The 15,799-nt window shown below is 34.6% G+C and overlaps 1 protein-coding gene across 23 annotated transcripts in view; it reads left to right on the top strand.

Moving 5' to 3' along the window:
- Positions 1-15,799, top strand: part of PHF21A (PHD finger protein 21A) — a 186,487-nt gene that overhangs the window by 31,575 nt on the left and 139,113 nt on the right. For all 23 annotated transcript variants that reach the window (XM_061152601.1, XM_061152425.1, XM_061152434.1 and 20 more), the window contains 3 exons: positions 4,114-4,254; positions 8,094-8,126; positions 10,278-10,343. In XM_061152601.1, coding sequence (XP_061008584.1) covers positions 4,201-4,254; positions 8,094-8,126; positions 10,278-10,343 — 153 coding nt within the window. In that variant the 5' untranslated portion in view covers positions 4,114-4,200. The remainder of the gene's footprint in view (positions 1-4,113; positions 4,255-8,093; positions 8,127-10,277; positions 10,344-15,799) is intronic.

Genomic DNA, 15,799 nt, shown 5'->3' with positions numbered 1-15,799 from the left:
TCTCTACTTTTTCATATTTTAAAAAATTAATTGAACCTACTTGAAACACTATTTTGAGAGTATAGATCAAAAGTGGAGTCTAACACCAAGTAGGTACGTGGTATAGAGAACCCTGAGCTGTTCATTTTTAAGGAATTCAGTCTGGGGGCACAGTGTATTACAGACTTACTGTAGTTAAGTAACTTGGTTGATGCAATGAGTTTTGATTGGGAAAAGATTTATATCAATTCAAGAACAGAGCAGTAATTTTGGTAATAAATTCAGAGTTGTAGTATTACTGCATTAGAATCATTATGAAACATCTAGCAGTCATACATCTCCAAGCAGAACTGTAACCAGGAAAATGGTTAGAATCCCTTTCTTAGAGAAGTTGGAAATAAGAAAGCTCACACTCTTTTCAGAAATATACTGTGTTGAGAAGTTTATACAAAAGTTTGTGTGTATGAGTAAGAGTTAAGTATGTTAAGAAAAGCATAGAACTTTACAGTTTACAAATGGCTTTTCATATAACTTCACCTAATTTAAACCTCATAATAGGTTTGTGAAACAGATGATTCTGTTCCCCTTTTTCTGATTTATAAGCAGACAAACCTAAAGCTGAGAGTGGTTACACTCAGTGAGTAAGTGGAATCAGGTTTTTTTTTTTTTTTGAGACAGTGAATGTTCTTTTCAGACACTATGTTTGCCCTTTTTTGTGTGTGAGATTTGGTTATTTTGTTTGTTTGCTTGTTTGTTTGGTTTGTGGAGTTTTTATTTATGTTTTTTGTTATTTGAAGGTGGGAGGCCATTAGGTATCCCAGTGGTTTGACACATACTGTCTTGAATATAGTGAATGTTGGTATTTTGTGCTAAGCACTTGCCTTCTCTGGTGGTAGTACTTAGAACTGATGGGTGGCAAAAGGCTTTGTACCTCAGTAAATTGTTTTGTAAGTCTCTTCATATTTACCTTGTAGCAGCAGATTTGTTATTTATAATTTATCAGAGTTGGTCAAAATATGATAAACCATCTTTTTATAAATTTTGCCTTCTTTATAATACTTTATATTACCTCCTATATTACTTTATAATACTATAAACTGCCCCCAAATGGTCATCACATGATGGCTGCATGCATTGTGTAAGCCCCAAAAGTATTTTTTAAAAGGACTCAACATGTGCTTGCATTGTTTTTTTGTAGGCTATGAATATATATGTATATAACCTGTTCCTTTAGGCAGAGATCAGTCTCTTAAAAATGCTATTCCGAAAGAGGCTTTTGTGAAAAAGAAAGATATTATATGAATCTTCTAATCCTTCATATATTTTCCTATAAAAAGTCACTACCCTTTTTAACCCTTCAGTTTTATCTTGAAATAAAATGAGTAATTGGCCTTTAGAGTCCTTGCCAAATAAAATTTCGTGCCTTTGTGTGTCTCTAATAAGCAGACAACAATCTGATGAAGGAAGTAAAAGCTGTCAGCTCCTCATTAACTTGAGTTGCAGGCTTCTTATCCTGTGAGGCACTCTTTGACATTTAGAGCCTCCAGGTTAAACCCTGGCTTTACTTACTCTGTTCCTGAACGTTTTGTTTCATCAGTATAAATTTTTCTGGTGTTTCATCTAGCAATTCTAAGTTAATTTTTTGTTATATAAAAATAAGTACATATTTTCCATGGAAAATTTTGGAAATATTGATACTCTGAAAAGAAAGTAAATAACCCTCAGTGCTACCACTCAGATATAACTAATAGCAAATTATAAAAGTGCCACCTGATGCAAACTCTAGACAGCTCAGAGTATTATTAATTTTTACAGGTCTTTGTCAGTTTGATTGACAAAAATGTGTCTTCTTAAATTTACATTTCCATGACTCTCTTGAAGATAGATTTTTTTTTTTCATGTTGATCATTCTTATTTCTTCTTCTGTGAATTGCTTTTTCATAGCTTTTGAAAAATTAATTTGTAATTAATCTGTAAGCACTCTGTACAAATTGGGTTAACTCTGTGTGTGTATTGTGAATTCTTCATGTCTTTAAGTTCCTGTTTATTTCTAGAGCTTATGAGTTGAGTTGAGCTATGATGTTGTATGTAACTACTAGTAAAATAAAGTGTGGCTTTTCTGTCTTTGAAAATACCCTTCAAGGTGATTTTAATTTAATTTAATGAAAATGATAAGGAATCATTTTTAGACATGTTTTCTGATAGCCTTAAAACTAAGTACTCTTTTCAGGAAGACCTCTAATACATAAATCAGGAATTTGAGTAGGGAGATTATTTTAACATTTAAAATTACAGTGAGTGCATAGTTTTAACATTTGCTTTAGTATATAAACCTACGTGACAACAAAAACCTTGGTCTAAAACCAATAACTTAATGATTCTGATATTTATGTAGTTCCAACGATTTTTAAAATTAATAAATATCTGGAAAACCTGGGTTTGTTCATCAATATTACCTTTCCCAAATTATCTCCCCTAAACATACTACCTTTATGAAAATTTTTGGTGGGCAATATCATTGTATAATAATATCGTTTCCTAGCCTCCACAAATGTAAGTTTGAAGGAATTTTACACTTTGGAAGTATATTGTTTTCTTAAAAAAAGCTTAGAGTATTTTGATATTACATAACATAGTATGTAAGCCCGAGGGGAGAGATTGCCAGTGATGTTTTAAGCCTAGTAATATTAAACAAATATAATGAAGATTAATATTCACACGAATACAGCCTGAAATTAATGACTTCACTATAACTCTGTTAAATCAGGGTTTAAAGAAGTTTTAAGAAAACTTAGGTTGACTATGGGGCTTCTCTGGTGGCTCAGGTGGTGAAGAATTTGCCTACAATGCAGGAGACCCAGGTTTGATCCCTGGGTTGAGACGATCCCCTGAAGAAGGGCATGGCTGTCCACTCCAGTTTTCTTCCCTGGAGAACCCCATGGACGGAGGAGCCTGGCGGGCTATAGTCCATAGAGTTCGAGAGTTGACACGACTGAGCGACTAACTCTTTCAAGTTAACTATGAATTTTATCCATAGACAGTTTTTAGATTATTAACTTTTAGTTTAAAGATTATGAGTCTCATTGAATTAGCATAAGGAGTAGCAGTTACTCTAACTTCTTGATTGTCCTCTTCCTCAGTTTGTAAAAATGCTGAAAAGCTGCTCTAACTACAGGTTTTATATATACATTTATTCAATTAAGCTTTTACTTTGAGGAGAGCACCTGAAATCATGTCTAAGGCCACATTCAAGAAAAAAGAAAAGAAAGAAAAGTTAGCTATGGAGTTAATTTAAGTTGCAGCAGTGATGAGCAGAGCAGAAGGTTCACATTCACAAATCTAGACTTCTGACATCGTCTCCATGCGTAGTTACACATGTAGCCCAAGCGATGCACCAGCAGGCTTGAAGAGAAGATGGTGTTGTAAAGGGGAAGAGTCTGTTCTGTTGTTATAGACCCACCTCATCTGTTGTGCACGATAGTTTTATTTTTTAACATCTCTGTCGTAACTTTGTGGAAAGCAGAGTTCCATTGTAATGTGGTTAAGTATTAATTTGTTATATGTAAACCTTTATACCAGAATTTCCCCTATTTTGAGTTTATTTTTTTAAATACTGTGGAAGTCCATCCAAGTGAGAGTACTCTGGCCTTCTTTAACTTCCGAGAGATCCTGAGCTCTCTAGTTCACTCTGTGTGATAGTTAAAAATGTATGACCATGCTGTTGTGTGTCTCTTTCCAAGAACAGTGTGTCCTGGGTGGCTGTCCTCCTCCTCTTGTCTTCCGACCCATCTAGGACAGAAGTGGTCTTGTTCAGCTCTGTGTCCTCAGAAAGTAGTATTTTACATGGTGCTGAGCACGTAGTAAGTGCTTGGATGTTTTCTTGACCAGATTAAACACTTTTTGTTTCATTTCTTACTTATTTGAAGTGTTTTGTAGAGGAGTGCTCAGAGAATACTCCGAAAGTTTTGGTACCAATTCAGTACAAATCTCATTTTGGAAAGAAATCTGTTTGGGGAAAGTTTTTGCCCTGTGTTTAGTTGGCTAATTTTTTGCCTAATGTAATTTATTTTATCTAACATGTATGTTTCCTTTATAACCAACATAATGATCCAAAACATTTTATGATCTCTACAGCTGCAGTGAGAAGAGGAGTTTGTAATTTTAAACAAAGGCTGAAGAAACTGTAGATAGCAGACATAGAAAAAGTGGAGAAAGTAGAGGATGGAGTTGCAGACTCTACAGGAGGCTCTTAAAGTGGAAATTCAGGTTCACCAGGTATGTTTCATTCATGGCTTCTCCCACATCGTGTTATTAAGTAATGGCTAAATTAATAAACAACCTGGCTGTCTCTGATTTTTCAGTACAGTTTTTAATCATTTTTTCAGTCAGTTGTTCAAGAATCATGTTAGTTGCCTTCTAACACTACTCAACAAACTCATTGATACTATTTTTACGAATTTTAAAAACCCTGACTTCTCTTACAGGCAAAAGAACTAAAAATATTTTTTCCATATACTGAGTGTGTTAAAAAAACAAACCCCCTTTCCCCTGTTTTTTGATTAATCTGAGGGACTTTGTTCTTGTGACTTTAACTTGCGTATTTTATTTATTTTTTATTTTTCAAAATTTATACATATATACATTCTTTTTCATGTTCTCTTCCATTATGGTTTATCACAGAAAACTGAATATAATTCCCTGTGTTTGCTTGCATATTTAAAAAAATAAGACATGTTTCAGTTGACTGTCATGTATACCAAAGTTACTCACATGTGATTTTTGGACATATTCCTCCTCTCAAGAAATTTTGGGATGGCATAGTTAACATCCAGCTTTTGGTTCATCCTCACAAGACATGAACAAGTCCAAATATGACTTTATTTGAAAAGTTCATGATATAATTGAACTGAATCACAAAATTTAAATAGAGTTCTTAAATATTATTTAGTTTCATATTTTTAATTCAAGCGTACCAATTTTATAAAAATTATAATTATGAAAAAATTGGATGTTTATTGTTTTAAAATATAATTTAAATTTTAAAATTACATTTAGTGACTCAAAAGGAATAAAATATTCTCCTGAAGTTATCACTTAATATTCACATTAATTATTTTCCTGTGTATTTAACTATTTTTAGCATAAAATTAATAGCTTTTATATTCATCCTTAACTGTTATACAGCACTTTATATGGTAATAAACACTTATTTATATTTATCAACATTGGTTGATAGTATTTTAACCTGTATGGAATGTAAGATATTCATTCCAGTTACGTTTGGAATCCTTTCCTATTAGAAAAAAATTTAAGCACTAACAGTAGGGACTTTCTGGCAGTTCAGTGGTTAAGATTCTGCATTCCAATGCAGGGGACATGGGTTGGATCCCTGGTCTGGGAACTAAGATCCCACATGCTGTGACGTACAGCCCCCCCTAAAAAATAAGTATTAACAGGAAATAGAAATGACATGCCGTGATGTAAATCTGATGCTGTTATTCTGATTGGGTCCATGGTAACCTACATGATCATGAGAAATTCAGGGATGCCAGGAATGACATCAAAGTAGGCACTGGCTATTAGGTTGAGGCCAAAGCCAGATTGTACATTTGACTAAATATTGGGGCAGAAGCCACCCCTTCATCATTTCCACTTAGGGAATGAAACTGGGGCTGAAAATGAGCTTACTGGATAGAAAGTGTGTTAATGAAACTACCTAGTATTGCTGTGGTAGAAGTATACTTTTCTTCTTGTTGAACAGGGAAATGATTGAAAAAGTAGCGACATGCACATGGTTGATGTTGAATGAATGTTTAAAGAGTAATGGCCTGTGATGGACATCTCATCTTTCTTTTGAGAAATTGCCGTTTTGAATATTCCTATGTGGATTTGATGCAAGTCATATTTAAACTTTTGGAGTATTTACTCTACATGTAACAGAGAATAGTATAAAGCAGAGATTAGCAAACTTACTGCAGAGGGCCAGGCAGTAAAGTATTTTACGCTTTGGGAATAGTTTATGGTCTGTCACAAGCGCTTTTCTCTGCTGCTATATGGACAAAGCAGTCATAGACAGTATGTAAGTGAATGGGTGTGGCTGTGTCCCAGTAAAACTTTATTTATAGGAACAGGTGGTAAACCAGATTTGCCTGTGGGTTGTAGTTTGCCAACCTTTGGCATAAACTATATCCTCATGAAAAACTGCTGCATCCTTGAAATAGAAAGTAACAATTTTGATAACACACAGTGTCACCTTAAAGGCATTGGGGATTTCAGTGGTTGAATTGCCCAGCTTTTCTGTCCTGCCTGTAATGGTCTAAACTGCAGCTTGGGTGATTGTAGGTAGAAAAGTTGGCTTATTTATTTCCTCCAGAGGTGGAGACTGAGTTTGGTAGTCAGTTTTTAAATCCAAGTGTCATGGAGGAAAACTTTTCTCAACTGTAAAAAGTCAACTTTATTACAGTACTCCAGTCTCTGGTACCAAATCAGAAAGGAAGACCAAGGGCTTTTTTCATTGAAGAATGTGACTAGCCGTTAAGCTGCATTAGTAAAAATGTATATGTGGAAAACTTTGTGTTTTTATATCCTTGAACTCTTAGAATGTATGTTACTACTATTTTGTAGATTAAGACCAGGATATAGAAGAGTTACCACTGTCGTATATGAAGTAGAGTATAGTAAAATACACCTTGTGTATTTGGAGGTCACATGGTTGGCAATCTCAGCTATCCAGACTGTGTCTTAGCACCTCATATAAGGCTTTTGACAAGCTAGAAGAAATGTCAAAAGTCACTCACCAAAGATTATACCTTTTACTCAAGGGGGATTTCTTAGGATATTTGCTCATCTTAGAATTAGTTCATTGAGCATATCACAAAGCAGATCAGAAGTAGCAAATTTGAATTATGGCTCAGGGGCTCTTAGAGGGAAGCATAGTGATAGTAGCAGTGTTTGGTAGCTGCCTGCTTGACCTTAAGGAGTAGACGAAAAAACGGAAATAACTCTTTAGAACATAACAATCTGGGGTCTTTATTTAAGGACCTTTTGTATTGTTTGCAGAATAGTATATTGATGTAATCATGCCTCTATCATTAAATATCATTAAAACCTGACTTTGTTTTTACTTAATAAGGTGGATAAGTATATAATATATTTTAGAAAGTTTTTATTTTATGACTTAAAAACTTTAAAAGTGTCTTGTCTCCCAAAGAGAGGCATAGATTTTTCAGTTATAGGAAAAAATCACTTAGAGAACAGCTTATTCCCAGATACTTTCAGGAATCAGTCTTCTGATACTCCTTTATGCTTCAGTTTCTTTATTCTTTATTCTTCTCTTTCTTTATTCTTCAATTTCTCTCCCTGATTATTGTTACCTTTGGGCAGTGATGCTTTTAGAAGTTGGATAGGTCAATTGACATCCATTTTCCTTTTTCATTTTTTGGACTTACGTTTTCCTTAGTTAATAAGGTCTTTCCATTCAGTATTCTGATAGAACTCTCTTCACCCAGGAACCCCAGGTAGGTAGAATTTTGCATTATTGTTCTTCACTTCCTTGTTCTCAAATACTAGCACCATTGCTCCACTGGGTACATCCCCTCCCCCACAGAGAGGACAGTGGCAGAGTCACATCTGACACTAGGCCCCTTCTGTGAACCAAACCAACTAACTGACTTGCTGTATACAAACAGGTCTGTTTTTGTATTAGAGCAGCTTCTTCCCAGGCCTTATTTGGGACTCTAGACAAAATGACAAAATTTTCAAGGGATATTTTACTTTTGAAGCATTCAGTTAGTTTAAATTGTCTTTTAAAAGCTCCTTTTCCCCCATCTCATCTCCAGATTTGTTTAAAAGCAGGAAGCTCTTTATTTCAAATATAAAGCAATACTTAGGGTTTTTTTTTTTTTTTTTTTTTTTTATTAAGAGAGTGTTTCATTAATCTTTTACATGGATCACAGAAGCTTTTGGTCTGTTCTGATGATGGTATTGCTTGTTTTGTGTGTGTGTGTGTGTATGTGTGTGTGGACTTAAAACTTTAGATTTTGGGGGCCAAGCCTGCTTAGTGATAGTGAGTTAATATGTAAGACTGATGGCTCTTTTTCTCTTTTTATTATCAGAAACTGGTTGCTCAAATGAAGCAGGATCCGCAGGTAAAATACTACTTTTATTCATTTAATTTTTAAAATAATTTAAGATAAAGTTACTGTAAAATACTAAAATATAGATGTTACTTAGGTTTTAAAAACTATTTCATTTCTATAGCAGGTTTTTTTTTTTGGCACATTTGCCTTCATGTTTTAAGAATTAAGAAAAATCCAGTCATTCTGTTATAATACAGCTATTATTTCATCTTTGTCACTGTTATTTTGCTTTTAAGTTAATTGCTTTGAATATTTTGGGGAAAAAAATGAGAGTTAATACGTATATTAAATACTTAGCTTAAATTTCATTTCCACAAGCCTGCTTACTTGAAATCAGAGTTTGTGAGGCTTTCTCAAAATTATTGAACATAGCCCAGAACCATTTTTTACTTTCTTATAGTTTATAGTATAGAACATTTAAATGCTTAATCTCACTGTTTAGAGTAGAATTTTAGAATAATTTTTAAAAAGCATTAAAAAATTCTTTTTGAAAGAGCCCTTAAGGAAGGTTTTAAAGAACCTTATGTTAATATAGTAATCCATCAAGTATTACCTTTTCTTTAATGTCTCATAGGAATTTTTGGCTCAGGTATTTTATTCTGTATCCCTGAAGAGAAATCTTCCTAAAAACTTACCTTGTCTTTAATTACTGTTAATATATTTATTGTTCAGGCAGTGTCTCTTTTGCACCAGTTAGATAGTGGGCCATAAGTATGAGGTCAAAATATCAGACATTCTCAAGATTTCTCCCTTACATTTGTTTATTCATAATCTGTTCACAGAACACCTAGACCCACACACTGTGGTTTTTTTTTCTTTCTTTTTTTTTTTTTCAGCTTGTTAAATACACCATACATGCCTCATTGTAAAGTTAAGTAAAATAGATTCTTGGATTAAAGAATGGTGCTGAGGCAGATTGATTTTTGCAAGTGGGACATAGTATTCATTTTTACAAATTTAGCCCCTAGTAGCTTAACTATTTTATTTTTAACACAATCCATTGATTCTGAGCTGGCATTGCTGGCCACTTAACTCCTGTTTGACAGTCCAACTTCTTTGAGAAGTTTCTCCATTTTAGTTTTTTAAAATACACTATAGTTTAAATTAGGTTTAGGGAACCAAGTAGCAGTAGATCAATGAATAGATTCTTTTATATTTAATATGGTAACCTATGTTATCAGCAACTGAAATATTATTAGAAAACTGTAGAATTTCTGACATAGCTGGCAGTTATATAACAGAGCAATCTTAATGTAGGGAATCTGAGCTGGCAGTAAGTTGCTGGACAGTCTTGTGAGTGATCTCATTAGAGAGGCCTTATATCACACACTGTCACAAAAAAGACCTCATGGAGTAAACATGAAGGAAGAGTGTATGCCGTGACCCTGTCAGAAGATCAGACAGAGTGAATTGCGTGAGAAACGAAAAAGGAAACGTAGTCTCTCATTGGGGTGGTATTCAGTCTGCTAGTAAGTAGGCTATCTTGTTACATTAAGCTTTTGAAAACTTTAATTTTGGATTTTTCTCCCACGTGAGTAAAAGGCAAGCATGCTCAGTGTATCTCATTTAAAATAGTATTCTTTTTTGATTCCTAACATTTTAGAACTGAGAAGTTGCCCTGGTAGTCAGTATGTTAATTTGAATGATGTAGTGTTAAGGCAGTTGCAGCACCGACAGCTCTTCAAATCTAGGCTAAAATAACAAATGTGCTCTACCAAATAAGGGAGAGGGCAAGCAGAGTAAAACTTCTCTTATTGATAATGCTGTTAAGCGTCCAGTTTGTTCATCCTTACAAATTCCATTTTTTTGCTTTTGTCTGATGAGTGGAACTTTAGGGTTTCTGTCAGCTGTTCTTTATGAAGAATAGCTATTTTAGTAGAAAAGAGTACTATTACACTACAAAATGCTAAAATATAAAATACCTTTTAATGTGAAGTAATCACAAAGGAGTTTACCCTGTCCTTGTGTTAGCAGCCTACACTGGGGTCTGTGCGCTGGGTGGCGGTGACTTGACTGCAGTGTAATGCATGACGGTGCGGTGGGCTAAGTGCTTTAAGGCTGCCTCATCACTTGTAATGCAGTGTGCGTAAAGTCTTCTCGCTACTGTCCTGTTAACAAATGAAATATCTTCCTCACAGATATTTTTTTCTTTCCAATCAGAATGCTGATTTAAAGAAACAGCTTCATGAACTCCAAGCCAAAATCACAGCTTTGAGTGAGAAACAGGTAGGGGAAAAAGGAGGGGGCGCATATTTTTAACATCGTGTTCTAAAGATATGTCTGCTCGAGGCTTCTAGGAGAACTGCTATTTTTCCTCATGTGTGAAAATAAGTGTGGGCAGCCAGACTCAGTTTTAATTTTTTTTGAGCTCTGTTTATCTATTTTTATTTTCAGTTGAAATCAGTCTCTAGAGTATCCCATGAGTATATGTTAGTGGCAAATATCTAACAGCCGTGTGGCCGGCTGCTGTTGACTGTGTTAATTAAACTCCATAGTTTAGCCATAGAAGATGGGGGCAGAGAATGTTAGAGTGTGTGACAGAGAATCTGAAAGTTGCTGGATGTGCCTTGTTACCTGTATTAAAGGCTTGAGATGACGTTTAACTTACCGTGGAGAGAATGGTTTAAGTAGATTGCTATAAATGTAGGTCTCCCATTCTGATTGTTGTCATTCCTTTATGTTAATCTTTGTTAGATGCTGACCTACTATTATGTGAAAAAAAAACTTTGGTGGAGCCTTGTTAGGTATATTCTGTGTAGGACAAAAAAAAAAAGGAACATCTTGCTTTCTTCCCCAAGTACATCTAGAAAGTGTTCTTTGGAATTTCTTGTATAATGACCTCCACTTCACCAATTCATGCAGCTCCTGCCAGCAGGTGGAGTGTGACAATTGATAGAGCCATAAGTAAATGTCTGTGGTAATCTGACAAAGCATTTGTTTTCTTCTTCCTTCCGCACCACTCTCCCTCTGGTTAAAAGGCGTGGTTTTGGAGTAGGTGAATGTGTGAACCAAAATGATAAGGTGACTTGCAATTGATAGTTCATGCTTATTGAAGATTTTTAGTTACATAGTTCTCAATAATTGATTTTTGTGTTATGTTTTTTAAACTTTTATTTAGTGAAATAATAGCAGTGAGAGTAATTTATTCCTGGAGATTTCTGATTGCATTTATATTATGTATTGTATTGTGTTTTCATTTAACTAATGGGGGAAATACATTTTGAGAACTGTGTGGAATAAATGTGAGTCATTAATGTTTCAGAATAGAATCTTTTTCCAAGCTGAGTGAACAGTTGCTTCCCCCACCTCTTATTCTAATGCTTCTACATTCTTCTGTCTTGTCTTCTTCAGAGACAAGAGGTATTTTAGATTAGGGAGTTGCCAAGCTAAAATTTTGAGTATGTAGCATGGTGGAGAACAATTTGTAAGGAAAAATATAAACAGAGTTCATTAGATACATTTGACTCTGAAAGTGATTCAGTTATCTGAAGTCAAAATGATGTGTGTTAGTGAAATGTTGTAGTTTTAGAATTCTTTTAGCGCTGAGCCTTCTTAAAGTTTCAGGGTTTTTTTTTTTTTTTTGACAAGATGCCAATGAATGAGTCATTTTTGCTGAAAAACTCATGTGTTCTATCAGGGAAAGAAGGTGAGAACTGATTAGTGGAGTAGGGGATGGGGGATGCTGTCACAAAGTTAAGACAACCTAAGGCTACATTTGGGGAAAATGGGATGATTGTAAAAAATTTACATTTATTTGAAATCATTGTGAGAACTGATGTAAAGATTTGGCTTATTTCTGTAACTTTTTATTAATTTCTTTTCTGCTAGAGATCTCCCTTAATAGAACATTGCAACCATTTATGTTTAGTAAGATGTTTCATCAAGTGGCAACCTCTGTCTTCTGAACTAAGTTTTGGTATTAGAAACTAGAATTTTAAAAATCAGTGTAGCATCAGGAAAACCTTGGATTTACAAAGTAAAGAAAACCAGTGTAAGACATTAAAATGCAATCTTGCAGTTTCTAAAATACTTGCTTAACCATTGGAACAACATTTTTGATAGAACAGAAACTCTATCATTTTTTAGGTAGGATAGTACTTGAAGGAAGCACAGCTATGAAGTTCCAAAGCTAGTCTTCCTCAGACTTAGGATATTTCATTTAAAATAGTTTTATTTTAGAGCAAACTCTTAATGCTATGTACTCAGCTTTTTGTTTTTCCTTCTCAGAAGATCCACTTAGCCTCTGGCAAAACTTACTGATATTCCTTCCACTTTAATAACTGAAATCTGAATTACCTCACTCACATGACTTAATATTTTAATTTAATATTAATTTATTGGTTGTGAAATTTAAAAACAAAAGTTCAAAGAATGTCATATTCCAAAAATAACAGTTATTAACCCTTTGTCATATTTGTTTCCATTCTTTTTCTATATGCATTTTTCCATATTCATTTTTTAAACCCACTTGAAAATTTAATTATAGAAGTAATAAATGCATATGTTCTCTTATTTTGCTTTATTAAAAAAATAAAACATTGCAGATAGTCACTAATTCATACAGTAGGCACTTATTAGTTCTTATTTGTTATTGCTACCTCAATCTTTGGTACTTCTTTTATTTCTTTCTCAAGACCAATTACAAAATAATGCACTCCATTTGGGAAAATATAGTCTTTATTAAGCACTTTTCATGGCTAAAATTCAGTGAATTTAAGTGAATTCTTGGTTAGATGGTACCAGTGCTTTCAAATTGTGATTTGAGATTTCTGAATAGAAACTCCCCATGGCAGTTTTGGAGTCATCTTCTTGACCCACAGGACTTTAATTTGTGGTTGGCAGTTTAAAGTCAGTTTTAGCCCAGACTTGATTGGCTAAATAAATCTTATGTAATATAGTTAAAATCATGGTTTCAGAAACATTTTAATGATACAGGGATGCACTTATGATAAATAGTGAAAAAACACATGCAACTTCATAGGTGTTAACAATCCCATTTGTGTGTATTGTGTGTATACATGTATATAGGCATGTAAGTGTGTATAAAAAACAGTGTCAGTATAAAATGTGGTTGGGAAGTGATGATTTACAGGTAGTTTATTTTTATATTCTTATATATATTTGCTGCATTCTCCACAATAAGTGTTTCTTTTTTAAAATCAGAAATATACAAGAAATATTATTAAAATTTTTTTTAAACACTGAAGTCTTATATTTTCCAAGGATAGTTAGCCTTTAAAAATCTAATGACATTCTCCTTATGGTCTATGAACCACTCTAATCAGAGCATCCAACTGTTTTAAACACTAGAAATACTGAAGTGTGGAGGCAGCTATTAATTTCTTTAACAGGATTCGTTTTCATTCTACACCCCTCCCCTTTCATTTTTGACGTACATATGTGGTCTTTTACTTGTCATAGTGGAGATTCTAACATTGGAGCCAATGCACTTAGCTGCTTTAGTGCTCTGCTTTCATTCTGATTCATTCACTGTTACAGTAGAAGCAGTCTTGCATCCCAGAGTTTGTTGCTTATTCCTATTGCAGTTGAGGTTTTCATCTTTGCAACTACTTGGCTTGAGGGGTTTGCCATCTCACCTCCCTTCACCTGGTGCTCTCCTGGCCAGGCATCAGATAGGTTGCAGCTTAAAAGTTACTTCCTCAGAGGACCGATCTCTGAAATCCTTTCTTCCTGTCAAAACCAACAGTTTGTTATAATCTCTCATCAAACCTTTCATTTTTCCTTCATAGCTATGCCACTTAGGATTAGGGTTCAGCTGTGAATGATTGAAAACCCAAAATGAAAATGGCGTAAACAAGGTAGAATTTTGTCTGTCTTGTGTGAAAGCTCTGTGGGTGTAGTAAGGCTGGTGATAGTGGTTCCACAGTGCCAGGGAACCCAAGCTCCTCCTGTTCTGTTGCTCTGCCATTCTCAGCGTGAAGCTTCCACATCATAGTCCAAAATAGCTGCTCCATCTGGCAAAAAGGGGGAAAACAAGCCCTTTATTTTTAAGGATGTTTACTGGAAGTTTCATGTCTTACTTCCAGTTAGAGCCCATTGGTCAGAACTTGGTCACATGGCTCCAACTAGGAGCAGGGAAAGCTGGGAAGTATAGTCTATTCCAGATGGCCATGGGCAGATAAAATTCAGGGACTCTGGAACTGAGCAAGAAGAGGGAAATAAATACTGGGGATAATTAGCAATTTTTGCCACAATAGTTTATCAAAATTTGTAATTACATATATATGGTTATTATTTTTTAATACCTGTTGTCCTCACTAGACTGTTTCAAGAAGTCAGGGAGCATACTTACCTCTTTATTCCAAGTATAGTATTTAGCATAAAATAATATTTAGCACAGAAAGGCATTTATATTTCTTAAGTGAATTATTTTATCTACCTGATCTTTTTCTGTACTTGTAGATATTTTTTTAAATGGTGCATCTTGCTTTTTATATTTTCTAAGCTTAAAATACTATAAACGTTTTCATACATTTTTGAGTGTTCTTTAAGAATGAAACTTTTAATAGCTTCAAATATTTAATAGTTTGGTTTGATAATAACTATTCACTCTGTTATTTGATGATAGACTGTTTCTAGTTTTCTGTTATTTATAAATGTTGTTATGATAAATACCCTTATAGGTGAATCTGTTCTAATTGCCTCAGGATACATTCTCCCGTGTGAGATTATTCGGTGTATTGGTCAGCTCTTGCCGTAACAGTTCTGCATAGCAAAGCATGTTGTGTTAAATCACAACAGTGAAGTTTCACGCTGGGTCTGTCAGTCCTGGTCTACGCTGGCTTGGCCAGGCGCGTCTGCTTCAGCCTGTGGGTTCGTTGGCTTGCCTCAGGCTCTCAGTTGGGTTAGACTCCTCTAAGTCTGTCCGTTCTGAGGCCAGTCATGAGGGGGCAGCAGCTGTCTGGGGCATCGCCATGTCATGGTTTATCACTGGAGGGTAAGACACAAGCCAGGCTACCAAAACGCATTTTAAGCCTCTGCTGGCATTGTCAAAACAAATCGCCAAAACAAATCATGTGGTCATGCCTTGCAAAATTATATGACAAAGGGTGTGAATGTATCATTTTATGACTGAGTGTGAAGAGTTGAGAGCAGTAGTCCATCTACCACTCTTGGTCAAAGTGTATAAAAAGTTTTTAAAATATTAAATAACAACAACAACAACTTATTCCAGAAAAGGCTATATCAGATTAACAGCATTTGTGAGAGTACCAAGTTCTCCCTAAGAGATACCTTGAGAGGAGGTAGGGTGGGGGGAAAGCACTGTGCTAATTTTGAAGATGGAGTAATAGGTATCTGATGCTTATCTGAAGATATGTTTTTCATGCCATTTGTCCATGGTACACATACTACATAGTATTCCATAAAATTACCTTTTGGTTTGTCTTTCACTCTTTCCACTATTTTTCTTAATCCTTTTAAGAGACGTACACTCCTTCATAGTCTTTGGTATTTGCCGCTGACTCTGTGTGTAAAAATCATAGTTTCTTTTCCTCACAGATTACTTAACCTAATACAAGATGAAATACTTTTCTGAGGGTTTAATAAATAGTTGCTGTTCATGAAACCATTCTCATTTAAAGTTTGAACCTATTGTAATAAAATGGATTCTCAAGCCTTTGGGAGAGAAATTTCTGTTCCTGCCATAACTAATTATGTTT

The sequence above is a fragment of the Dama dama genome, chromosome 1, assembly GCF_033118175.1.
Source record: "Dama dama isolate Ldn47 chromosome 1, ASM3311817v1, whole genome shotgun sequence".
Classification (NCBI taxonomy): domain Eukaryota; kingdom Metazoa; phylum Chordata; class Mammalia; order Artiodactyla; family Cervidae; genus Dama; species Dama dama.
Note: the sequence above shows the minus strand (reverse complement) of the source record. Positions and strands in the feature narration are given on the sequence as shown.